Source organism: Channa argus, chromosome 15 (assembly GCF_033026475.1).
Source record: "Channa argus isolate prfri chromosome 15, Channa argus male v1.0, whole genome shotgun sequence".
NCBI classification, from domain to species: Eukaryota; Metazoa; Chordata; class Actinopteri; order Anabantiformes; family Channidae; genus Channa; species Channa argus.
Genome location: NC_090211.1, coordinates 11373329 through 11401034, shown reverse-complemented (window position 1 = coordinate 11401034; position 27706 = coordinate 11373329). Strand labels below are relative to the sequence as shown.

At 37.9% G+C, this 27706-nt stretch overlaps 1 protein-coding gene across 1 annotated transcript; it reads right to left on the bottom strand.

Annotated features, from left to right (window-relative positions):
* Positions 1 to 936: 936 nt before the first annotated feature.
* Positions 937 to 26055, bottom strand: LOC137100087 (uncharacterized). Its single transcript, XM_067477718.1, is given in 78 exon segments — positions 937 to 1059; positions 1309 to 1440; positions 1557 to 1850; positions 1966 to 2136; positions 2254 to 2379; positions 2468 to 2671; positions 2760 to 3068; positions 3201 to 3325; positions 3436 to 3601; positions 3689 to 3872; positions 4012 to 4208; positions 4468 to 4586; positions 4757 to 4883; positions 5010 to 5399; positions 5498 to 5588; positions 6121 to 6266; positions 6433 to 6609; positions 6706 to 6948; positions 7165 to 7420; positions 7544 to 7680; positions 7783 to 7906; positions 8036 to 8153; positions 8244 to 8331; positions 8421 to 8488; positions 8786 to 9092; positions 9188 to 9358; positions 9451 to 9600; positions 9713 to 9831; positions 9953 to 10091; positions 10179 to 10282; positions 10375 to 10473; positions 10583 to 10646; positions 10742 to 10834; positions 11121 to 11232; positions 11320 to 11347; positions 11467 to 11623; positions 11711 to 11854; positions 12072 to 12282; positions 15399 to 15412; positions 15567 to 15698; positions 15799 to 15894; positions 16025 to 16129; positions 16203 to 16373; positions 16460 to 16585; positions 16676 to 16879; positions 16968 to 17276; positions 17430 to 17554; positions 17653 to 17818; positions 17906 to 18089; positions 18180 to 18376; positions 18628 to 18746; positions 18829 to 18955; positions 19051 to 19440; positions 19540 to 19630; positions 19719 to 19864; positions 19997 to 20173; positions 20270 to 20512; positions 20781 to 21036; positions 21174 to 21310; positions 21404 to 21527; positions 21648 to 21765; positions 21849 to 21936; positions 22022 to 22092; positions 22224 to 22530; positions 22626 to 22796; positions 22878 to 23027; positions 23126 to 23244; positions 23332 to 23470; positions 23558 to 23661; positions 23754 to 23852; positions 24027 to 24090; positions 24177 to 24269; positions 24358 to 24469; positions 24562 to 24589; positions 24734 to 24890; positions 25347 to 25490; positions 25681 to 25903; positions 26007 to 26055. Coding segments are annotated over 77 exon segments (11715 nt in total). The 5' UTR covers positions 25885 to 25903; positions 26007 to 26055; the 3' UTR covers positions 937 to 1041.
* Between the last annotated feature and the right edge of the window lie 1651 nt (positions 26056 to 27706).

Genomic DNA, 27706 nt, shown 5'->3' with positions numbered 1-27706 from the left:
ATTGTGTTTGCAATGATGCTTTGGTTGTATGTGTGTTTTGTTTTGGCTTTAAAAAAAAAAAAAAAAACTATGTTGGTTGTTTTCTGACAGTTCTGTAATTCCTAGGGTTAAAGAAAATGTTGTTTTGCATGCGTAATTACAATAAGAAAACAAAGGCAAAATTAATTACTGCTTAAGTCTCAAATATTATTGTCTATTGTTGACTGTTCTACATTATCTGTAAATTTTCAATGACATGCAAAATGCAAAACTACTCTAGTGGTCAGTATTTTGTAGATTATGAGACGATTATCTTCTTTGGTAGATATTTTAGGGTTAATAAACAGCTACTGCTATTAGTTATCATCCCACTTAGAACCAGAATTGCTAATTTCATAAGCTGCTGGTAAAGGTATTTAGAATCTATCAACTCTAGGCTGTATGCTACATGTTGCACAATCTACTGTGATTTAACTTTAACGAAATGTAGATACAGTAAATTAAAACATGTGTTTTGGTCTATTTCGTAAGATATCAGATATAGTGAAACACATTCTTTATCTATCAAATGTTTAATTCAATCTAACACATTTTAATTAAAGCTGTAGTGATTTTCAGCAATGTTTATTATCCATCTGTGTGTTTAATTGTGGTTTAAATGTTATGTTTTATCTATGATGCTGTATTTATATTCCAACAATAATAAATCTCAATTCATGTCTTTATTTATGCTTTGTAAAATGTGAAGTTGTCTTTAGTGTTCAATCACTCATTTTAAAACCTACGGGAATACTAAGCAGAATGAGACTTGTCACAAGGGTATTAACCACATTTAGGAGAGAAATGCTTCTTATTGAACTGAACGCGCTCATCACTAACTTAAGTTAATTTATGCAGTTTCACAGAACTGCTGTGCTGAACTCTAATGTGACTTTAATAGATAAAAGGAAAAATAGATAATAGAGGAAACAGTTTATTTGATAACACACTGTAAAAAGACAGTTCAACAGCCCATTCATATTTTATGAACACTGTCAAAATGCTTCAAGAAGATGCTGTCTCTTATGCACTGGGTTCAGCCTGGAAAAAAGGAAAAAAAATACAATGATTTAAAAAAAAATACAGCATGTAGTACTAACATTTAAGCTATATCTATGTATATATTTTGTGGTCCAGTAAATTTTACAAGACACATACTCCATTGTATAGGTGTTTCTATTATCTCTAAAAGATAATAACAGTATTGTATTTTCAATTGGTTTATTAATTGAAAACCCCTATAACACCGAGGTGCCACATTTGTATTTATATTTCAACAAAATAAATTACCTTTCCAGTGTCACGGCTCTTAACTCTGAGCTTGTTGACCTGGGACTCCGAAATGTCAGCACGTTCCTGAGCTTCCTCCAGCTCATGCTGAACTTTCCTCAGTCTGGACAGGTGGGTGTTGGCCTGCTCCTCCTGTAAAGGATTTAAAATTGCCATACCTTTAATTAGATTATATTAGTAGGATTTCCTTATACCTCTATTAATTTGTGACACTTTCTATCTGTTATATCACAAAACATTGGACTTACAGCCTCCTCAGACTGCCTCTTGTAAGCCTTGACTTTGAGCTGCAGCTTGTCAACCAGATCCTGGAGCCTGAACACATTCTTCTTGTCCTCCTCAGTCTAAATATAAATTTTTTTTTTATACATATATGTAAAGAGACTGATTAAAAGATTCTGAAACTCCTTATAGTTTCTAGATTAAACAGAAATTACCTGGTATGTCAGCTCCTTCACCCTCCTCTCATATTTGCGGACACCTTTCACAGCATCAGCTCCACGCCTCTGCTCAGCCTCAACTTCAGCTTCCAGCTCACGGACCTATAGCGTAGTGAATGAAAGAAATAGTTGATCAAATATTTTACTACAGATAGACTACAGAAGATGCATCTTTAAATTACCTTTTATGACCATTCAAATATTTTTTTTTTCATACCCTGGATTCCAGTTTCTGGAGTTGCTTCTTGCCACCCTTCATGGCGAGGTTCTCAGCCTCATCCAGACGGTGCTGCAAGTCCTTGACGGTGACTTCCAGATTCTTCTTCATCCTCTCCAGATGAGCACTGGTGTCCTGCTCCTTCTTCAGCTCTTCTGCCATCATAGCAGCCTAAATGTTTTTTTTTATTTAAAATTAAAATTATAGTGAATATCCAAAATGTTTACACACTCCAGCTGTACACGTTAAACATGAAAATAAAAAATAGATGTTGAGATTTGTACTCACATCAGTGATGGCCTTTTTGGCTTTGTCCTCAGCATTTCTTGCTTCCTGAACAGCATCATCCACTTCACCCTGAACATGGACAAGGTCACCCTCCAGCTTTTTCTTGGTGTTCATAAGGCTGGTGTTCTACATATTGACCAAGATAAGAAAATAATTAATGGAATGTCTCACATATTTATTGGGATACAATTTTGTTTAATTAACAAAGACAAACCTGGGAGTGAAGCAGGCCAACGCGCTCACTAGCATCAATCAACTCCTGCTCAGCCACTTTGCGTCCTCTCTCTGTTTGCTCCAAAGCAGCTCTCAGCTCCTCAATCTCAGCCAGCATCAGACCATTTCTGCGCTCCACCATGGCAACCTGCTCCTTCATGTCTTCCTGTCCTCTGACAGCATCATCCAGGTGCAGTTGGGCATCCTGGCAAGAAAACAAAAATCAGTAATGAAACTTCTGTATAAAAGTCTTTGCACTTGTTTTTTAAACTTAATTCTTATACAGTCCTCACCTTGAGCTGTCCCTGGACGTTCCTCAGTTGTTTCTGGGCCTCAGCAGCCTGCCTGTTAGCATGGCTCAGCTGAATCTCCATCTCATTCAGGTCTCCCTCCATCTTCTTCTTGACTCTCAGGGCATCATTCCTGCTCCTGACCTCAGCATCAAGAGTGGTCTGCATGGATTCAATCACCCTCTGGCTGTTCCTCTTGATCTGCTCCATCTCCTCATCCTTCTCTGACAGCTTCCTGTCAATCTCACCTTTCACTTGGTTAAGCTCAAGCTGAACACGAAGAATCTTGGCCTCCTCATGCTCCAGTGTCCCCTAAAAATTCACACACATACTGATAATTACTTTTTGGAATATGAAAATCTAAATGAATGCAGGGTTACACATAATATATTCTTTTAAATATTTAAATATTTTTGATTTTTGATATTGTAATCAAGATTGTACCTCTGCTTCCTCCAGTGCAGACTGAATTTCAGACTTTTCAGTCTCCACACTCTTCTTTGCTTTCTCCAGCTCATGGATACTCTTTCCACTCTCACCAATCTGATCAGTCAGGTCTGTGATCTCCTCTGCAGAACAATTAAAATCAAAAATTTGTTAATCCTGACGTATATTTTTGTCAAAGAAATATGATATATTATTTTGAAAGTATAGGTCACAGAAGTTTCATTTAACATACGCTGCAGATTCTTGTTCTCTCTCTTCATGGTCTCCAGCTGATCCAAAGTCTCCTCATAAGAGTTCTTCATCTTGAACAGTTCAGTACTAAGAGAGCGAGCCTCCTTCTGGGCTCCTTCCAGCTCTGCCTGGCTCTCCTCATACTTTTGCTTCCAGTCTGCCAGGACCTAATAATATGTTGAACAGTAGCAAGCGTTACTCACTAAGAAAGAGTTTTGTTTCTCTTAAATCAGTTTGATGTTGACTGATGTTACCTTATCAAAGTTCCTCTGCTTCTTGTCAAGGTTGGTAGCCACAGCATTTGCTCTCTCCACATCAATCATGAGGTCCTCCACCTCACCCTGCAGCCTCTGCTTTGTCTTCTCCAATGAGGCACACTTGGAGTTCACAGCCTCAATGGATTCTTCAGCATCCTGCAGACGCTGGGCCAACTTTTTCCTGTTGTAGAAAAAAATATGCTTTTACTTAACTAAACACAACAATCTATCATGGATCTGAAAATTTGCTTTTACTTAAAGTAACAAAATGCTAGTAAAAATGAATCTATCTATGGAAAAAGTAATAAGGAATATTGTACTTGGCCTCCTCCAGCTCCTCCGTGCGCTGGATAGCATCAGTCTCATATTTGGTCCTCCACTGAGCCACCTCGCTGTTGGCCTTGGACATTCCTCGCTGCAGCTCCGCCTTGGCCTCCTGCTCCTCCTCAAACTGTTCTCTGAGCAGGTCACAGTCATGGCGAGATGACTGAACAGCATGGGCCAGGGCATTCTTGGCCTGTTGACAACACAGTCCAATTCACTCTAAACATTTAAGAACCATGTTAAAGAGGAATGTCTGAGTCACTCAGTTTGCTTAACTTAATATTTTCTTCTTTTAAATAGATTGATCCCTACCTATCGCTCCCTCTCTTAATCATCTCTTTATGTATATTTCTCAGATAATCATTACACTGTTTACGCCAGCACCGAATTGATTAGTTAATTTTTGTCTTATAAAGTGTAATTGCATAGGATCAACTGCTATTATTTCATACCTTCACTTCCTCCTCAATGTGCCTCTTCAGCTCCTCAATCTGCTGAGTGAAAGCCTGTTTGCCCCGGGTCAATTGGGAAACAAGAGCTTCTTTCTCCTCAAGTTGGCGAGAAAACTCACCTGAATGACAAATATTCATGTTTAATTATTGAAGTTAGTCTTCATCTTCTTAGCATTTTACATATTCATTTAAAAGTACAGAATGCCAGTAAACATACAGTATGACCAACAGTACATTTCCTATATTTAGTATCTATTAACTTGTTTTTAATACAGGTGGAGTATCTCACCATTCTCTGTCTGGAGTCTTGCCTTCTGTGAATTAATGTCATTAAGCTGACGCACATTCTCATCATTTTTGGCTTTGAGCTCACTGAGCTGGTCCTCAAGAGTTCTGCACATTTTCTCTAAGTTGCCCTGCAAATAAACATTAATATTTTACATTTATCCAACATTAAAGATACTGTAAAGTTTCACTGGTAGCAGTTCACGTTTATGAGCATAATGAAAGCCAGCTTCCTCATTTATTCATAAACTACTCACTTTTGCCTTGGCAACAGACTCCATGTTGCTGCTGAGGTCATCGATCTCCATCTTGTACTCGCTCTTCTCCTTCTCCAGCTTCTGCTTCACACGCTGGAGGTTGTCGATCTGCTCTCCCAGCTCAGCAACAGTGTCAGCCTGCTTCTTCCGAAGACTTGCTGCAGTAGCTTCATGCTGCAGGGTGGACTCTTCAAGGTCACGGCGCATCTTCTGGAACTCAGCCTCACGCTTCTTGTTCATCTCAATCTGAGCAGCTGTTGCTCCACCAGCTTCCTCGAGCCTCTCACTGATCTCCTCAAGCTCCCTGGAAAGGTCAGCTCTCTGCTTCTCTACCTTAGCCCGAGCAGCTCTCTCAGCCTCAATTTCTTCTTCCAGCTCCTCAATACGAGCCTAGATTTAACGGTTAAAACATTAAAAATACTTTTTTTACTGGAATATAATGTATTTTTATAATTTACTGAGTCTTTAATGTAAATCAAATATTTTACCTGGAGTTCCTTTATCTTCTTCTGAAGCTGGGCACCAAGAGACTGTTCATCTTCAATCTTGCTGAGGAACTGGCTGATTTCAAAGTCCTTTCTGTAATAAGAATTTATTTAATGTTCCTTTTTCTTTTAAGAAAACATCGTTAAAAAAGTGATTGCAAGTGATTGAGAGTTTCATTGTTTACATTTTTTAAAATAAACATGTTTTGAGATGACTGGGGATTCTTGTGGAAAAGGTGTCAAATTAAAGTCTCATTAATAATTAAATCATCACATTAAGTTTTGTAGTTATTTGAGACTGGGCTAACATGGTCACAGCGACACTGCTAATATACTAACTGCTATATATGATCATACATAGGCAGCTAAAGTATAATCTTTACTAAATTCTGTCTTATTTTTACTACCTAATGGATTTGTTGAGTATTCTGTCATACACCATGTAATTAACACAATGTAATTATATTAAAATCTTAAATTTATGGAAATAGTTGTAAAGTTAAAGATCACCAATGTTATCATAATCCATAATTAGGTGAACATTAAGTGCTATACAGCCTGACTAAGAATCACACCTATGATTAAAGTCAGTAGCACAGTAAAAAAGAAAACAGCAAAAACTCTACTTCTTGATCTTCTCCTCAGATTGCTGTTTGTCATTCTCCAGATCCATTACTGATTCCTGGGCCAGTTTCAGATCTCCTTCAAGCTTTCTCTTGGCTCTCTCAAGGTCCATGCGGAGCTTCTTCTCTTGTTCCAGTGATCCCTCAAGCTTTTGAAATAAAGTTTGTATTGTATTTATCATTGTATTTTAAATTTGTACAATGCAAAATGTATCCTTAGATTTAAATTATTTTGTTCTATATAAGCAGTCATTCCCATCAATCTATTTTAGCCATTTCATACTTTAATGGCTTGAAAAGCAGTTATTAACTTACATCGTCCACTTGCTGTTCCAGCTTGGTCTTGGCCTTGGTCAAAGTGTTGACTTTGTCTTCCTCTGCCTGTAGATCATCCAGTGTTTGCTGATGGGCCTCTTGGAGGGCTTTCTTCTCCTTGGTTAACTTGGCAATGCTTTCATCTTGAGATGCCATCTCCTCTGTCAGGTTTTTCACCTGAAAATCGTATAAATTGCACATTATTTTCACATAACTCCATAGTGATAGCCATAAACATTTAAACATTTTAGGTCATTATGTATTGATGCAAACCTTGTTTTCTGTGGCATGTTTCTCTTTCTCCACTTTAGCCAAGGTGAGCTCCAAGTCATCAATGTCTTTCTTCAGCTCTGAGCATTCATCCTCCAGCTTCCTCTTCTTGGCAGTGAGCTCAGCGTTGATTTCCTCTTCATCCTCCAGTCTCTCACTGGTCTCTTTGAGTTTGCCCTCGAGCTGGATCTTGCTCTTAATCAAACCCTCACATCTTTCCTCAGCATCAGAGAGATTATCAACTTCCTATAGTACATTTTGAACACACAGTAGAAGAAATCAATTACTTTCATTGTTAATGGTTTTAATTTATGCAATATTTTGTTATTTCATAGCTTTGGAATAGCACATTCAGAATAAAAAAACACTTATAGGACTTTTTTGTATCAGGAGCTTGTATCTGTCATCTACACTATATTTTGTATGTACTGTAAAAAGTAATGGATGTTTAATTTTACTTACTGCAGCCACTTGCTGTTGCAGGTCATTCTTTTCCTGCATTAGGGAAACCATTTTCTCTTCCAGTTCCTTCTTCTTGGCCAGGGCAGTAGCCAAGTCTGTTTTCATCTTCTCAAAGTTGTCTTTCATCCCCTGCAGCTCCTTTTCAGTCTCAGCACTCTTCAGAAGAGGCTTGATCTTGAAGTACAGTTTCAACCATGGCCAATTTTTCACATTCATGAAGGAGCGAATATTGTACTGAATGGAGAAGATAGATTCTCTGAAAAAAAAAAAAATTATTGAGAATATATAATTTCTACTGCAGTGTAATTTTATGCAACTTCTGAAAATAATGGTTGAACAAAAATAGTGTACAGTTAGTCATGCTGTTTGAGAAATATACCTCCTCTCCATCATCTTAACAAACTCCTTCCTCATGACATATCCTCTGCAGAGAGCCTGAGTCATGGTTACCAGCTCAGCAAGTTTCTCATCTCTCATCTCTTCCAGGCCACCCAGCAGACCAGCTTTGAAGAAAACCTATGACATTCAGCGAGGGACATTGTTTAGCACATATACAATAGCACATAGAGTACTGTATAAACAAGTGAAGTACATTGATACTCCAAAGTCCAAATTTACCTTAGTGTGTCCAAATTTGTACTGAGTGTGGTCCACATCAATGGAGCCCAGCAGCTTCTCTGAAGCTTTCTTGTTGTCAATAAACTGTCCCTCAGGGATGACACTGGCATTCAGCACTTTGTATCTACAAGAGAGAAGTATGTCCTTATGATTATGTTTTGTATGCATCTATTCTTTTTTTAACCTTTATTGTACTTCTTAGTACTTGCAGTTCTCAATAAAGTGATGTTCGCGTAATCAAAACAGCAGTAACCTCTGCTTGAAGTCACCATAGAGGATTCGGCTGGGGAAGCCTTTTCTGCAGATTCTGATGCCTTCCAGCACACCATTACACCTCAGCTGGTGAATGACCAGAAAATTCTCCATAAGACCTGAAAGGGGCAAATTTGTGTAGTTTTAAGTTATTTCTGCCACTGTGTCATTTACAGTATGTTACAAAAATCAGGCCTTAAAATTCTTACCTGGGGTCTTAGATTCATTGGGAATCAGACAACGGACAAAGTGAGGATGAGTGCTCTTTAAGTTGGACATCAGCTTGGCCAAGTTCTCCTGTGTATCAGCATTATTAGATAATATGTCAGTATTATTTCACTATGAGATATTTAACTGTTTTTCCTAGAATATGAAAAAATACTTACTCTGAAAAGGGCAGACACTGTCTGGAAGGAGCCACCCTTCTTTTTACCAGCCTTCTTACCTGAAGACTCTATTTTGGAAAACATTCAGCTTTATTAAGGGGACTGAAGTTATTACATTATGTAAGCCTTCTTTGTGAAAGTGTCAGTTTTGTATGAATGGACATAATTCTCAGCTTTGTAGTAGTAGTGAAATTTTACTAATTAGGAGATTAATATTAAAACTATTAATTGAAAATAGCTTTGACTAGAGAGAATTTCTTATTCTACAAACATTTGCCAGCAGTATCCATACTCTTTTAATAAGATAACAAATCTGTGCTGGATATTGAATTGTTTAATCACTCTGCTCCCCCCCTATTTCTTACCCTCAGCTCCACCGTGAGCAGCATACAGGTAGCACAGCAGTTTGTTTGAACTCTTCTGGTAGAGCTGAACAACTGAGTCATTCAGGGGGTCCTTGTTCTTGTCCAGCCAGCCAGTGATATTGTATTCCACTGTACCGGCATAGTGAACCAGTGCAAAGTGAGCTTCAGCCTTGCCCTTTCCAGGCTTTGGCTTCTCAAAGCCCCTACTCTTTCCAAGATGCTGATCATTTAGTTTATTCTTGAAAGTTGTGTCAGAGGCCTTGGGGAACATGCACTCCTCTTCAAGGATGGAGAAGATGCCCATTGGCTGAGAGGAATTCAAATATTAGGATCACAATTAACCAGTAGAATATACAATTTTAACATGAATTACAAAAAGACACTTGAGAAAGGGCTGCTTACCTTCTCAATAAGCTCAATGCAGGCAGCCAAGTCCATGCCGAAGTCAATGAATTCCCATTCAATGCCTTCTTTCTTGTACTCCTCTTGCTCCAGGACAAACATGTGGTGGTTGAAAAACTGTTGCAGTTTCTCATTGGTGAAGTTGATGCAGAGTTGCTCCAAGCTGTTGTACTGTAATTATGCAAAGGTCTTTAGTTGCAACGCAAAATTGTGTTTATTTGTTATACATTTATTAACTGCGTTTTTTTTTTCTTTTCACTCACATCAAAAATTTCAAATCCAGCAATATCCAACACTCCAATATAGTACTGTCTTGGCTGCTTTGTGTCCAGCATCTCATTGATACGGATGACCATCCACAAGAACATCTTCTCATAGATAGACTTGCACAGAGCCGAGACAGAATTGTTGACCTAGAAATAAGATTTTAGGCATGGGAATATTTCAGAATAGAATTTTCATGTCAAAATGCAAATATTGTCAAAATGTAAACATAATCTTGATGCATATTTTCTGTTTTATTACCTGTGGGACGGTCTGACCTTTGGTCACCATCTCATTTCCAACTTTGACTCTTGGGTAGCACAGAGCTTTCAACATATCAGCAGAGTTCAAACCCAAGAGGTAGGCAATTTTGTCAGCCACTGATGGTAAGAAAAACAAAGGAATAATTACACACCAACTTTGGAGCAATTTCCCACACCTAAAACCCCATTGAATAGCATTAAGTAAATGTTATAAGAATAGTAATATTTTGGTAATTACCCTCATTGCCATCAGGTTCAGCCTGCTCCTCACGCTGCTTCTGCTTGAATTTCATGTTGCCATGATGCATCACAGCACCAGTCAGCTTGTAGATGCCTGCTTTCTCCTCAGCAGTGAAGCCCAAGATTTCAATTGCAGTCTATTGCATTGAAATGGAAGAAAGCTGTTAGTATTTTTTAAAGATTTTCTTTGGGATACTATCTGTTTAGATTAATTTATGTCTTACATCGGTTGCAATGAACTCCTCCACATCATTGATACTTTTGACAGTGACTTCACCCTGACTGATCATTGGGTAGTCATAGGGGTTCGTGGTAATCAGAAGAGCCTCTAGATAAGCACAAAAGAAATCCATAGGTTTTTATTCTCTTATTGTTTCTTTGTGTAGTTACTTTCAAAATTTAGATGATCTGTTAACATACCCAGGAGCTCAGGCATGTGGCCAGTCATCAGCTGATAGAAGATATGGTAGCTCCTCTCAGCAGACAACTGGAAGGTGACACGGGACTTCTCCAGCAGATCTAAGAATAAAGCAAGTGGGTGACTGTTGGGTTCCTTTAGACAGTACTATTGTAGTGAAGATCACATTTAAGTCCACATAAATTAAGTCACACTACCAAACAAACTTACAAGTTTCAATATCAGCTGAAGCCAGCTTTCCAGAAGAGCCAAAGTGGATTCTGATAAATTTACCCTAGAGAGCCAGATAATTGATACCATTATTTTTTTTAATTAGGGACAACAAACAACAGCAATAAACTATTTAAATATATTTCCTGAATTACTTACAAAACGTGAGGAGTTGTCATTCCTCACAGTCTTGGCATTACCATAGGCCTCCAGTAGCGGGTTGGCTGCAACAATTTGGTCCTCAAGGGATCCCTGCAAGGGTAGGTTGTGGTTACATTAGCTACTATATAAACTTAGGAGCCACAACTTCAAAATCACCTGGTGGGTTTGATGTTGTGGTAGACAGGGGTCAGCATGGCAAAAGTTTAATGCTGGCTATGACTGACAGTTGACAGTTTACTACATGCAGGGCCACTGTCCAGTCAGGCTACCCAGGGTGACCCCTGTTAACTCCAAAATAAACCTACCAGGTGGTTTTAAAGTTGTTGCTGATTCATGTACATTGCAGAAAAACTTTCTATTAAATAGTCAACTCTACCTGCATCTTGCCAGGTGTTACTTCTGCCTTCTTACCACCAAGAGCTGCAATTGTTGCAAAGTACTGGATGACACGCTTGGTGTTGACAGTCTTTCCTGCACCAGATTCTCCACTGGAGTATAAGAAACACATTGTCAATATTTTGCTTCTTTATCATAACTTAAGTACGATTTTACATGACAGTTTATGTAATACTCACGTAATCAGGATAGACTGGTTCTCACGGTCTAAAACACACACATACACACGAATTTTATTTTCAATATTTATTCAATATTGGTATAATATTGGTGTATTATAAATATATTATAAGTTTAAAGTTAAACATTTGTAACTTTATTCTTACCAGTGTGCATGAACTGATAGGCATTGTCAGAGATGGAGAAGATGTGGGGTGGAGCCTCAATTCTCTTTTTGCCTCTGTACCCCTGCACAACTATAGAATCATACACAGGAAGCCACTTGTATGGATTCACAACAACGCAGAACAATCCTGAGTAGGTCTGTAATGGTAGAGAGAATAAACAGATTTTTAACATACTGATGTCAACATATTTACACTAAATCAGTATAAAATAATAGAAACTTACGTAAATCATCCATGATGCATAACGCTCTTTGAGGTTATACAGCACACAAGGCTCATTGAGATGGGTCATCATGACCATGTCCTCAATTTTATCGAACTTTGGAGGGTTTCTTGGATGGATGTCGTCCTCTTTTACAGTGTATGTCTAATACAGGAAATTATTTTTACTGAGAAATGATTTCCAACATTAACATTTATTAAAATAATGTCATTGTTCACAGCGTGATATTAATTTGATAAAGACTTTACTGAATGTTTTACCAAACCACTGCTTTAAATAAATCTTAATAAACACTGCTCCTATACAGAAGAAGTAATAGAAGAACATACAGTAGGATGTTTATTTAAAGAATGACACCTACCTTTCCATTATCTGCCTCAACTGTGGCTTTGCCACCCTCTTTCTTTACAAGTTTACCCTTGACATACATCTCATCAGGATCAACCACAAAGTAGGCTGTTTTGGCATCAAATGGAGCAGCCTGGGCCTCGATTCTCTCCCTCTCTGGTTTCCGGAGGTAAATGGCCGCAGGGCCATACTGCTCCATCTCTGCGTCAGTGCTCATTTTGGCACTTTAGTCGAAACTAAAAAGAAGAATTCCAAAAGAGTCCACTTTAGTGTTAACCTATTAACACAGTGTTGTTATTGCCTTAAACCCATAATGTTTTCTACTGTGACATATTTTACCTCAGCTCGTTCCAAAGAAATATGAGTGGTGCAATCGCTGGAAGAGTCTCAAGATGCTAAAAAAACAAAGTGTTTTAGTTTGTCTATTTTGTGATATTATCAATTAATTTGAGAAAAATCTCAATACACAGTTGATATAAAATCTCTTGAATTAAATAAATGCTGACTGTATTAAGTATTAACTGTATTATTATTTAACTGCATTTAAGTCATTAAAGATCCCATCTGCCTTTTAACTTGAGGCATAGCATGGCTCCAAATGACTCCAATTGAGTTTAATGTATGAATGTGGAAACAAGATGTGCACTGAATACCAACACAAAAATAATTGTGTGATAAGTTTGTTTTTAATTTGTTAAGATTCTATTAGGAAAATATTTTTGTAATAATGTTTTAAATTCAAGAATCCTTTGATTGATTTGTTGCATAGAATATGAGAACTATACTCTTGAAAATATGCATACAGTATGTAATAAGCAATACATTTACTTTATCACATAGTCATTAGGTGTACAAACTGAGACTGCAAGGAATATACTCACCTGTGCTGGGAGCCTATCAGTTCATGCAGAAATCCAGAGCTGCCTCATTTATAGAGGGTAGGAGGGCCTGGTCAGCAGTATTCTCACACTCTATTTGGTCATGGCCTCTTTTCACCCTGTTGCTTATTTTGTGGCAGTGATGTTGAAGGAAAAGATTTGCATAATTCTTTGTAACTAATAAATTAAAGTTTAAAAATTACAGGATTAATTATGATGTTATGTCATTTGATTTTTCTAAATACAATTAAAACCTTAATATTGACCAACATAATATGGGTGTTAAAATTTGTTAAAAGTTTAAATTGAGGTTTTTTAGCAGGTAATGTTGACTATAACATTACATAGAAAGACATTTTACTAAACCCAACTAGGTTTGAAGGTCCACCTAAAGAAAAGTTTATTTGAGATTTTTAGAGAGAAGACATAGATGGTAATTTATTCTTTCCCTAGATTATACTAAAACTCCTTAAGCTTTAAATGTTGGTCTACTGCTGCCCCCAACTGTAAAAGGATGACAAGTTGATCATTCACTAAATAGTAGAAAATAGAATTTGCATACCCTACCAAATAATGCAGTTCTGGATTTAACAGACGTTAAAGTCCACACATGTTGTTTTTTTGTTTTGTTTTTTATTCATAGGCAGCTCTGGGCATTGGTTTTGTAAAGTCTTCAAATTCCACTGGTATACAGTTGCAGGACACTTGACTTGCACGCTTGAGATCTCTGAAATAAAAGAGAGTTTACCCCTAGATGACACTATTTTAAGCCAGTTGTCAGCACATATTAATGAAATAATAATATTCATCTTAGATATAAATGTAGAGGTTAAAGCAAGTCTGGGGTGAACTCATTTGTGATACTCCTGACAAATATAACTCCTAAAAATATGCAATATTTAATATTTTTCATTATGCTTATCAAAAACTTCTCAACAATACATAAAAAATGCTATAAATATATTCCAAATATATTCCATGACATTCACAGTTACAAACTTGCATACTCCGATCAAACTCAAAATCAAACCAATTTATTAACAGTGATCTTGCTGTAATACTTTTAAAACCCATGCATGGAGCTTAGTTTTGGAAATGTCCCCAAATATTTGGTGTCTACAGTTACAGGACACTGACACATCTCATATTCCTGTAATAAAATTAAAGATGGGCTACTATCCATATAAGTTCAATCTCCCGTTATATAACTCTCTAAAAGGACATGAAATCCGTTGGCAACTCATTTGAGATCAAGCCCAAAATAAGTTCCACACAAGGCAAAATGTACTTTGTCCAGCTACTACATTTGATATGTGAAGACATCTGTTAAAGAAGCATGATTCAAGTGTCCTAAACAATTGTGAGGGCTTATGCCCATTATCCAATTTTTTTGAGTCAAAGTGCCAGATCAAGAAAACATATAAACATAGGAATAGTCTGAACTTTTTTCTTAACTCTTACTTGTTTACTTGTTTGAAGTTGGCCTTTAGGATATCTACTACAAAACACTGTGTGTGTGTGTGTGTGTGTGTGTGTGTGTTTGTGTGTCTGTGTGTGTTCGCACATGGGCTTGTATTTGTTACCTAGTCAAGGTCAAAAAAAGTTTTTCCTAAATGATTTAGGCGAAGTGAGGGCATTTTGCCAGTCTTAACAAATTTGAATGTCTGTTTAGGGGAGAATACTTGTCTTTTGAGTCTTAGGGGCTATGTAATTCATAATATCAAAGCAAGCCCTAAAAATAATAGAAATACCAAACTGCATGTGTGCATGTGTAGAGAGAGAGAGGGGGGGGGGGGGGGTGTAATAGAGACATACACTGACAGAGACAGAAAGAAGAACTATCCAACACATGACTGAAATTGAAGAGTGGAGAGACCTGTTTACCAGGACAACTCCAACCCACCCAGCTGTAAGGAATAAAAATAATTCAGGGAGTTTGCTATATTTCTAATAGAATTACACACAACCAGGTAATTGTTCAGATAAAATGTGATCATGTGGCTCATGAGGTATCCTTTGACATCAGTCACCATACAAAGGTGATGTGAAATCCAAATATACCAAAGGCTTTTTGAGCAGAATTTTTTTCCCAAACTGTAGTTAATCTGAGGAAACCAAAATGCATTTGTTTCTTTTTTCAATATTAATCAAATGCAAAACATAATAAGCTTTGATTGGAGACAAATTATACTATATACCCAAAACATTAATATTAAAATTTATTATACTTGCAAAACCTCAGAGTAAACACTGACATTAAAGTCCTGAAAACCTGTACTGTAGCAGGAGACCTAAAACATCGCTTTACTACTGTTTCAGACTCAATCAAATACAAAGAAAATGACAGGATTCGGGATAGTGATAACATTCATTATCTTTATTAAAATAGTAAATATTCCCCAATCACAGGTTCATATTTTATGAACTTTCTTGAAGGAACTCCACTGGTTGATGATTCTTACTCAGCAGACTCAGACTAAAAAAAGAGGAAAAAGAGGAACAGCAAATGTAAAACAATCTCTTTCCAAGTATATATGGATTTGGTTAATATAACTGCAGGCTATATAACAATCAACATGATTTAGCATAATTTATATTGTAATGATATAAACAATCTATAACAATTTTACCTTTCCAACATCACGACTCCTGGCTCTCAGCTTGTTGACCTGGGACTCTGCGATGTCAGCACGCTCCTGAGCTTCCTCCAGCTCATGCTGAACCTTCCTGAGTCTAGACAGGTGGGTATTTGCCTGCTCCTCCTGTTAAGGATTAGGTTTTATTGCTTTATTGATTTAATAAAAGTTATTAAAAAGAAAGTTAAATACTATTATTACATTGACCTTTGTGTGACAAACTTACCACATCCTCAGACTGTCTCTTGTAGGCCTTCACTTTGAGCTGCAACTTGTCCACCAGATCCTGAAGTCTGCTCACATTCTTCCTGTCCTCCTCAGTCTATACATTTAAGAATTATACAAAATGTCATGAATAAAATAAGATGAACATTTATAAAAAAAATAAACTTTTTTAAGTTAAGGAGGACAGATATTACCAAAGTACAGTTTTGTTAGTATACTGTAATTACCTGGTATGTCAGCTCCTTCACCCTCCTCTCATATTTGCGGACTCCTTTCACAGCATCAGCTCCACGTCTCTGCTCAGCCTCAACTTCAGCTTCCAGCTCACGGACCTGTTATTTGATGATTTTAAGAATGTCAGGATGATAAAGCCAGGTTGAATTTAAAGCCTAATATAGTTCATACCCTGGACTCCAGTTTCTGGATCTGCTTCTTGCCACCCTTCATGGCGAGGCTCTCAGCCTCATCCAGACGATGCTGCAGGTCCTTGACTGTGACTTCAAGGTTCTTCTTCATCCTCTCCAGATGAGCACTGGTGTCCTGCTCCTTCTTCAGCTCCTCAGCCATCATGGCAGCCTTAAATTGTTGAATAATAATTTATTTTTAATACATGTCTTGTATTGGCACACATATTGAAAAAATAATTCAATCAGCAAAAGTACATCAGTGATGGCCTTTTTGGCTTTGTCCTCAGCATTTCTTGCTTCCTGAACAGCATCATCCACTTCACCCTGAACATGGACAAGGTCACCCTCCAGCTTCTTCTTGGTGTTCATAAGGCTGGTGTTCTACATATTTGAGAAAAAGTTTAATCTGATATTTGTAATGTACTGTATCTTGAGAAAACATACATTTTTTGTGAATTTTGGAAAACAAACCTGGGAGTGAAGCAGGCCAACGCGCTCACTAGCATCAACTAGTTCCTGCTCAGCCACTTTGCGTGCTCTCTCTGTTTGCTCCAAAGCAGCTCTCAGCTCCTCAATCTCAGCCAGCATCAGACTATTTCTGCGCTCGACCATGGCAAGCTGCTCCTTCATATCTTCCTGTCCTCTGAGAGCATCATCAAGGTGCAGTTGGGCATCCTGGCAAGAAAACAAAAATCAGTAATGAAACTTCTGTATAAAACTCTTTGCACTTGTTTTTTAAACTTAATGCTCATGCAGTCCTCACCTTGAGCTGTCCCTGGACGTTCCTCAGTTGTTTCTGGGCCTCAGCAGCCTGCCTGTTAGCATGGCTCAGCTGAATCTCCATCTCATTCAAGTCTCCCTCCATCTTCTTCTTGATTCTCAGGGCATCATTCCTGCTCCTGACCTCAGCATCAAGAGTGGTCTGCATGGATTCAATCACCCTCTGGCTGTTCCTCTTGATCTGCTCCATCTCCTCATCTTTTTCTGCCAGCTTCCTGTCAATTTCACTTTTAACCTGGTTGAGCTCAAGTTGAATACGAAGAATCTTGGCCTCTTCATGCTCCAGTGTGCCCTTGGAAGAAATGACAACAGTGAATAACTCATAATAATATTTTCTAAACATATTAACACATTTGAAGTAATGTGAGGCTAAATAATAACAGAGACTTTTATGAATAAGATTATTTGGACAATGACAACATGTAAAACACTGAAATTGTTTTACCTCTGCTTCCTCCAGTGCTGACTGTATTTCAGACTTCTCAGTTTCTGCTGTTTTCTTTCCTTTCTCTAACTCATGGATAGTCTTTCCAGTTTCCCCAATTTGTTCAGTCAGATCTGAGATCTCCTCTAAAAAACAAATAACAATACATAACCAAAACAAATTACTCTTTTAAAAGCTACAATATAATCAGTATCTCTTATAGTAATTTAAAAAGTTAATATACGCTGCAGATTCTTGTTCTCTCTCTTCATGGTCTCCAGCTGATCCAAAGTCTCCTCATAAGAGTTCTTTATCTTGAACAGTTCAGTGCTGAGAGAGCGAGTCTCCTTCTGTGCTCCTTCAAGCTCTGCCTGGCTCTCCTCATACTTTTGCTTCCAGTCTGCCAGGACCTAATAATATGTTGAAGATTAGAAATCAGTTCTCACTAAGAAAGAGTTTTGTTTCTCTTAAATCAGTTTGATGTTGACTGATGTTACCTTATCAAAGTTCCTCTGCTTCTTGTCAAGGTTGGCAGCCACAGCATTTGCTCTCTCCACATCAATCATGAGGTCCTCCACCTCACCCAGCAGCCTCTGCTTGGTCTTCTCCAATGAGGCACACTTAGAGTTCACAGCCTCAATGGATTCTTCAGCATCCTGCAGACGCTGGGCCAACTTTTTCCTGTTGTAGAAGAATATTCACTTATACCTAACTAAACACAACAATCTATCATTGATCTATCTATGTAAAAAGTAGAAAGGAATATTTTACTTGGCCTCCTCCAGCTCCTCAGTGCGCTGGATAGCATCAGTCTCATATTTGGTCCTCCACTGAGCCACCTCGCTGTTGGCCTTGGACATTCCTCGCTGCAGCTCCGCCTTGGCCTCCTGCTCCTCCTCAAACTGTTCTCTGAGCAGGTCACAGTCATGGCGAGATGACTGAACAGCATGGGCCAGGGCATTCTTGGCCTGTTAAACATGACAAAAAAAACATTACAAACATTACAACTTACAAATAAAGTTAAGACATGAACTGATACATGTCATATGGATCTTCTTTTCATTATCAGACATTAATGTTGTTCACAAAAGGTTTCAGTTAGCAATAATGGAAGCATGGAAGTTTGTGCTGCAAAGATTCTTGAGCTTAGATTTTTAATATAATACATTTAAAAACTTAAATCTTCCCCTGTTACAACTATTAGTTTCACATGTCATACCTTCATTTCCTCCTCAATGTGCCTCTTCAGCTCCTCAATCTGCTGAGTGAAAGCCTGTTTGCCCCGGGTCAATTGGGAAACAAGAGCTTCTTTCTCCTCAAGTTGGCGAGAAAACTCACCTGAATGACAATACGTAAATATTATATTTATTAAAATGATCATTACAGGTTTGTATTACTAGCTTTTGTTAAAGTTACTCACCATTCTCTGTCTGGAGTCTTGCCTTCTGTGAATTAATGTCATTAAGCTGACGCACATTCTCATCATTTTTGGCTTTGAGCTCACTGAGCTGGTCCTCAAGAGTTCTGCACATTTTCTCTAAGTTTCCCTGCAAATAAACATTAAAGTTTTACTTTTATCCAACATTAAAGATACTGTAAAGTTTCACTGGTAGCAGTTCACATTTATACATAAACCACTCACTTTTGCTTTGGCAACAGACTCCATGTTGCTGCTGAGGTCATCGATCTCCATCTTGTACTCGCTCTTCTCCTTCTCCAGCTTCTGCTTCACACGCTGGAGGTTGTCAATCTGCTCTCCCAGCTCAGCCACACTGTCAGCCTGCTTCTTGCGAAGACTTGCAGCAGTAGCTTCATGCTGCAGGGTGGACTCTTCAAGGTCACGACGCATCTTCTGGAACTCAGCCTCACGCTTCTTGTTCATCTCAATCTGAGCAGCTGTTGCTCCACCAGCTTCCTCGAGCCTCTCACTGATCTCCTCAAGCTCCCTGGAGAGGTCAGCTCTCTGCTTCTCTACCTTAGCCCGAGCAGCTCTCTCAGCCTCAATTTCTTCTTCCAGCTCCTCAATACGAGCCTAGATTTGATGAGAGTTTGATAAAGAAGACTTATTAATTAGCGGTAACTGTAGCATGTTTAAAAAAACATTAGGTAGAACATTGGTATCATATGTTACCTGGAGTTCCTTGATCTTCTTATGAAGTTGAGCACTAAGAGACTGTTCATCCTCAATTTTGCTGAGGAACTGGCTGATTTCAAAGTCCTTCCTTGATGAGGGAATCAAGAAAGTATATACTATTAAATTAAGTACGGAAGTGTAGTGTGTGAGGAAAGAGAAATATTGAAGAATCCTACTTCTTGATCTTTTCCTCAGATTGCTGTTTGTCATTCTCCAGATCCATTACTGATTCCTGGGCCAGTTTCAGATCTCCTTCAAGCTTTCTCTTGGCTCTCTCAAGGTCCATGCGGAGCTTCTTCTCTTGTTCCAGTGAACCCTCGAGCTTTTGAAATAAAAGGTTTTATTGTGTATTTAATTGTTTATAGCACATTGTATATTCTATATTTACTATGAAACAGAAGTCTATTTGACTCAAGCGATAAAGTAATGGCTTGAAAAGCATTTATTAACTTACATCGTCCACTTGCTGTTCCAGCTTGGTCTTGGCCTTGGTCAAAGTGTTGACTTTGTCTTCCTCTGCCTGTAGATCATCCAGTGTTTGCTGATGGGCCTCTTGGAGGGCTTTCTTCTCCTTGGTTAACTTGGCAATGCTTTCATCTTGAGAAGCCATCTCCTCTGTCAGGTTTTTCACCTGAAAATGGTATAAATTCCACATTATTTTCACATAACTCCATAGTGATAGCCATAAACATTTAATAATTTTAGGTCATTATGTATTGATGCAAACCTTGTTTTCTGTGGCATGTTTCTCTTTCTCCACTTTAGCCAAGGTGAGCTCCAAGTCATCAATGTCTTTCTTTAGCTCTGAGCATTCATCCTCCAGCTTCCTCTTCTTGGCAGTGAGCTCCGCATTGATTTCCTCTTCATCCTCCAGTCTCTCACTGGTCTCTTTGAGTTTGGCCTCAAGCTGGATCTTGCTCTTAATTAAACCCTCACATCTTTCCTCAGCATCAGAGAGATTATCAACTTCCTATAGTACATTTTAAACACACAGTAAAAAAAAATCAATGTTCAGTATAATAAGTTTTATATTCATTTGCAAAGTACACAATATACAAAGAAGATAATATGATTATGTGATCTCTTGCTATAGGTAAAGTATGCACATAATGTATCCACAGCATATTGTCTCCTTGAACTTCCACAGAACTACTTTAATATTAAGTCATATCCAATTATTTACAATTATAATATGGTAAGAATTAAAGAAATGATACTGAATATGTAATTTTACGTACTGAAGCCACTTGCAGTTGCAGGTCATTCTTCTCCTGCAGCAGGGAAACCATTTTCTCTTCTAGTTCCTTCTTTTTGGCCAGGGCATTTGCCAAATCTGTTTTCATCTTTTCAAAGCTATCTTTCATCTCCTGGAGCTCCTTCTCAGTCTCAGCACTCTTCAGAAGAGGCTTGATCTTGAAGTACAGTTTAAGCCATGGCCAATTCTTGACATTCATGAATGAACGGATGTTGTACTGGATGGAGTAGATAGATTCTCTGGAAAAATAGTAATAGACAATGTGAAATTTCCATTGTGATTCCATTACAATGTGATTTCTTGGAGCTGTTGAGGATGACAATTCAACCAAAACATGTGTGTAATTGGAAACTGAAGTACTGTTTGAGAATCCTACCTTCTCTCCATCATTTTAACAAACTCCTTCCTCGTGACATATCCTCTGCAGAGAGCCTGAGTCATGGTTACCAGCTCAACTAATTTCTCATCTCTCATCTCTTCCAGGGTACCCAGCAGACCAGCTTTGAAGAACACCTATGACATTCAGTAAGGGACATTGTTTAGCACATGGATACAATGGCGCATACTATATAACAAGTAAATTGATTCTCCAAAGTCCAAATTTACCTTAGTGTGTCCAAATTTGTACTGAGTGTTGTCCACATCAATGGAGCACAGCAACTTCTCTGAAGCTTTCTTGTTGTCAATGAAATGTCCCTCAGGGATGACACTGGCGTTCAACACTTTGTATCTATAAAAGATCATTTTTAAAGTTTTATCAAGATGAATTTCAGTGCAGTCTGAGATTCTTCATTTCAGACATTGAAGTAAAAATATAATTAAATGATGGTGATTGAACTGAAAATGATACCTCTGCTTAAAATCACCATAGAGGATTCTGCTGGGGAAGCCCTTTCTGCAGATTCTGATGCCTTCAAGCACACCATTACACCTCAGCTGGTGGATGACCAAATGGTTTTCCATAAGACCTGAATAATGCAAATGTATATTGCTTAAAATGTTTCACTTTGTTACTATGTTAGCCAAAAAAGATACATTACAAAGGTCTTACCTGGGGTCTTTGTCTCATTGGGAATGAGGCAACGGACAAAATGAGGATGAGTGCTTCTCAAGTTGCTCATCAGCTTGGCCAAGTTCTCCTGTGGATCAGCAATACAAAAAAGTCTGTCTACATTTTTGTTTACATGTTATTTTATTCTTATCCCATAAGGAAACAATACTTACTCTGAAAAGGGCGGAAACGGTCTGGAATGAGCCACCCTTCTTCTTGACACCCTTTTTAGAAGCTGCAGCCTCTATTTTTCAAAACACAAGTAAATAAATACACAAGCAGTGCCAGTGAATCATTGCTTCTCCTTGTCATGCTCAGGTTTATAATAACTTGGAACATGAATATAAGAATGCTAGTTTGGATCGGTCAACTTACCCTCGGCTCCAGGATGGGCTGCATACAAATGAACAAGAAGTTTGTTTGAACTCTTCTGGTAGAGCTGAACAACTGAGTCATTCAGGGGGTCCTTGTTCTTGTCCAGCCAGCCAGTGATATTGTAGTTTACGGTACCGGCATAGTGAATCAAAGCGAAGTGAGCCTCAGCCTTGCCCTTTGCAGGCTTTGGCTTTTCAAAGCACTTACTCTTGCCAAGATGCTGATCCAGCAGCTTGTTCTTAAAAGTTGTGTCAGAGGCCTTGGGGAACATGCACTCCTCTTCAAGGATGGAGAAGATGCCCATTGGCTGAGAAGAATTTAAATATTAGGTTCAAAATTAACCAGTAGAAACAACAATTTTAATATGAATTACAAAAAGACACTTGAGAAAGGGCTGCTTACCTTCTCAATGAGCTCAATGCAGGCAGCCAAGTCCATGCCGAAGTCAATGAATTCCCATTCAATGCCTTCTTTCTTGTACTCCTCTTGCTCCAGGACAAACATGTGGTGGTTGAAAAACTGTTGCAGTTTCTCATTGGTGAAGTTGATGCATAGTTGCTCCAAGCTGTTGTACTGTAATTATGCAAAGGTCTTTAGTTGCAACGCAAAATTGTATTTATTTGTTAAACTGCGTTTGTTTTTTCACTCACTCACATCAAAAATCTCAAATCCAGCGATATCTAAAACTCCAATAAAGAACTGTCTTGGCTGCTTTGTGTCCAGCATCTCATTGATACGCTGGACCATCCACAAGAACATCTTCTCATAGATAGACTTGCACAGAGCCATGACAGAATTGTGGACCTAGAAGTAATGGCAATCGTTTGAAATGCCTTCTTGGTTCTTTTTACATTAGTAATGAATACTTGTAGATGTTTTTTGTTTGTGTTTAGTCTTTTTACCTGGGGCACGGTCTGACCTTTGGTCACCATCTCATTTCCAACCTTGACTCTTGGGTAGCACAAATATTTCAGCATATCAGCTGAGTTTAGGCCAATGAGGTAGGAGATTTTATCAGCCACTAATGAAAAACAAAGCTCAAAATTAGTGACCTGGGACATAATTAGCGTTACACTAAATGTTGCACAGACCCTTTTAACAGATTTACCCTCAGTGCCATCAGGTTCAGCCTGCTCCTCACGCTGCTTCTGCTTGAATTTCATGTTGCCGTGATGCATCACAGCACCAGTCAGCTTGTAGATGCCTGCTTTCTCCTCAGCAGTGAAGCCCAAGATGTCAATTGCAATCTATTCCATTGAAATGAAAAGAAAGCTGTTTGTATTTTTTAAAGATTTTTTTGGGATACTATCTGTTTAGATTAATTTATGTCTTACATCGGTTGCAATGAACTCCTCCACATCGTTGATACTTTTGACAGTCACTTCACCATGACTGATCATTGGGTAGTCATAGGGGTTTGTGCTGATCAAAAGAGCCTCTGCAAAATATTATAATAAATGCATGAATATCTTTTCCACTGCCTTAAATGTACAGTTTAATTAAAAATGTCTTTGATACGCCATAACATACCCAGGAGCTCAGGCTTGTGGCCAGTCATCAGCTGATAGAAGATATGGTAGCTCCTCTCAGCAGACAACTGGTAGGTGACCCGGGACTTCTCCAGCAGATCTAACAACAATAATTTCAGAAGTTCTTCAAATCAATGTCATGTAACAGTGTAATGCGTGCACATCATACAGAGACTACGTTTAATATGTCTTAGCAACAGTTGTCCAAACATTTGATTTGGCATCATAAGTGTAACTTCCAGAATGACTAAACAAAATGTTCAAAATTACTTGCATGTTTCAATATCTGCCGAAGCCAATTTGCCAGTGGTTCCGAAGTGAATTCTGATGAATTTACCCTAAACATGTTACATTTATTTCAGTAAGGTTTTTAATTTGCAGCTCAAATGGCTTATGTATATTTTTCGCCTTTATAAACACTTACAAAACGAGAAGAATTGTCATTCCTCACGGTCTTGGCATTGCCATAGGCCTCCAGCAGTGGGTTGGCTGCAATGATTTGATCTTCTAGTGAACCCTAAATAAACATATTTTGTAGACAGACTATAAAGACCATACACAGACACTGTTCTCTCCACTTTCTCAGTAAAGGCAGCTTTCCTTACCTTCATTTTGCCAGGAACTACCTCTGTCTTTTTACCTGAGGTCACTGCAATTGTTGCAAAGTACTGGATGACACGCTTGGTGTTGACAGTCTTTCCTGCACCAGATTCTCCACTGGGGGAAGAGACAGACATCTTTCTTCTATATTTCTTTTTAATTCTTGTAATTGATGTATAATGTTAATTAGAAATTTGTATATTACTTACGTGATAAGGATAGACTGATTCTCACGATCTGAAATAACCAAGCACTTAATTACATACTAATTATTAAATACTATGAATAGTAGGGTCACATTCATGTCATATCTGTTGTGCCTTGTCTGTGTGTCACGTAAAGAGAAATGAACATGTGATCTGTTTACAAAAAACATCTTACCAGTGAGCATGAACTGATAGGCATTGTCAGAGATGGAGAAGATGTGAGGTGGAGCCTCAATCCTCTTCTTGCCTCTGTATGCAGAAACAACCTGAGCATCATACACAGGAAGCCACTTGTAGGGATTCACGACAGCACAGAACAGGCCAGAGTAGGTCTGGAGAAAAGAAAGTTCACTCATTTGAGCTGCAGCATTTCAATTCAACTTGATGTGGAGTCCTGTTTGTATTAAAAAAAATTTATTTATTTTTTTTGTCCCTTTGGCTTATCCTGTGAGTACAGGGTTGCCACAGTGGATCATTGTCCACATGTTGATTTGGCACAGTTTGCTGTGCTCTTCCTCCCCAATTTCTACTGGGCTTGGACCAGCATTGCGCAGGGGAATGGGCTGTTAGGGGTTCAGTGTCTTGCCCAGGGACACTTTGACATATAGCCAGGGCCAGGGATTGAGCCACTCACCTTGTGGTTCGTGGACAACTGCCCTTACCAACTGAGCTAAAGCCGGTTGGTAAGGGCATCCTGTTTGTATTCAAAAATACATTTGGTAAATCTCTTAAATGTTTGCATATAGTTGATCTGTATGTTTAATCTAACTGTAAAATTTAACACTTACGTAGATCATCCATGATGCAAAACGCTCTTTGAGGTTATACAACACAGCAGGCTCATTGAGGTGGGTCATCATGGCCATGTCCTCAATTTTATCAAACTTAGGAGGGTTCATCGGATGGATATCATCCTCCTTTACAGTTAATGTCTGAATAGGAAACAGAGATTTTCTGAGAAATATTTTCCAACGAAAATGTTCATCAAATTGATGCCATAAATTTAAAAATAAAGTAAAATACTTCAGTTTATCAGGATATGTTACAAATAACCTTTTATGGAGTGGATGTCATCCTGTTTCACAGTTTCATTAGTTTCAAGTAAAGGACTCATACACCTACCTTTCCTGTTACTGTCTCAACTGTGGCTTTGCCACCCTCTTTCTTCACAAGTTTACCCTTGACATACATCTCATCAGGATCAACCACAAAGTAGGCTGTTTTGGCATCAAATGGAGCTGTTTGGGCCTCAATTCTCTCCCTCTCTGGTTTTCGGAGGTAAATGGCCGCAGGGCCATACTGCTCCATCTCTGCGTCAGTGCTCATTTTGGCACTTTAGTCAAGACTAAAAAAATGAGAGTCCAGAAGAGTCCACAATAATGTTAAATGATTTAAACTGTTTTTCTATCTATATATTTTGAAGGTTGTTTACTGCAGCCATGTCTTACCTAAGCTTATTCGAAATGAATGGCACAGACCTGTTGTTGTTCAAGAATGCTTTTAAAGAGAGATTAAGATAATCATTGCAGAGGACATACAATTGAAATATTTTCATCTGCCTAGTTTCTCCAAAAGTAAACATTACATTTACTTTTACATTATTCATTTAGCAGATGCTTTAATCCAAAGGGACTTACAAGTGAGGTACAAAAGCACTATTACTTACATTAGAAAATAACTTTGCAACCTAATATTGCTTCATAGGCTTTTATAGCTAACACAGTTAGAAAGGTAACAATTCATCCATTTTTATATACATATAATAATATTTTGATCATTAAAAAAATATAAAATCACAGATTCATTGTAAATCTTTTGATTTAAAAATTAACTATGGTAGTTGTAGGATTTCTTTTTACATCTTTGTTATTAGCATCTTTGAGTAATGATAAATGACTAAAAAAGGAAATATAAAAGCTAATTATGTGAGCATAAACACACACAAAACACTAACCTGTGTGGGATGCCAGTCAGTTCTCAGAGAAGTCTGAAGTTGCTCCTTTTATAGAGGCTTGAACTGCCTGTTCAGCAGCAATCTCCCACTCGTTTTGGTCAAGCGTCCTTGTCATCTTAAGACTCATCCCCTGACATTTGAGGTTTAGTAAGCAATTTTATGTCTAAGATATAACATTGCTTGACTTTTGAAGTAGTAATAAAACAAGTTAAATGAAATGTAATTATTTTAAATTCAGCAAGTGATTATATAAAATAACAGTAAGAAAAACCATTGGACTTTATTTCCGTTTATTAAATGGATGTGTGTATTTAATGTCCAAAATATGTCCCTAAATAGATTGTGTGCATTTTTTGAACCTCACATTTTCTACAATAAATGTTTTATGGATATAAATTTAGATGTTGACTAACTCAAGAAGGATTTTATCATTTTATAAAGAGATGTTGTCTCTACTAACCTTTGCAATTAAACATGTTCAGAGCCAAGAATGGAACTTAATTTTGGAGAAGCACTCAAGTGCCGCTGGTATATGGTTGCAGGGCATTGGCACATCTCGTATTCCACTATTAAAACTGAATGTAAGGGCCATTGCATAAAGTTCAAGTGGTATTACACCTTTCCTTAAAAGGACTAGAAGCACATTTGCCAACCAGGCTGAGATAAGACCTATAATAAGTCCCACTCGAATATCAAAGATCTTTATCCCAGTGGTACATTTGATTCTAAGGACGTTGTTGCTGTTATGGAAACTCCAAGTGTCCTTAAAAACTATGCAACTCTGTTTTTTGTCACTGTTGAAATTGGCATCATAATAAATGTATCAAATCTTGGAAAAACTGGCAACTGTCTTTTGAAGCATTAACAATGACAGACACAAAAACTGTTCTAAATGTATATTTTTTACAACTTTGTGTTGAACATTAAAGCTTAAAACATGACTTAGCCATTTTTGTAAATACTACAAATTTATATGTCTGCATTCCTTTTAATTATGTCTACAGACAAGCCAAGGCTATCTGCAGCTCACTTTTACAGTTGGTTAATTTAGTTATATGGAACAATATTAAAATTATGAAAAATGCGTGTGGTAAAAGACAAACATTCCTCTTTTTGAGTAAAACATGGGGGTCTTGGACTGTGCAGTCACGTGCAAAAATTAGTACCTCCTCTTTTAACCCTATACTATTTTGT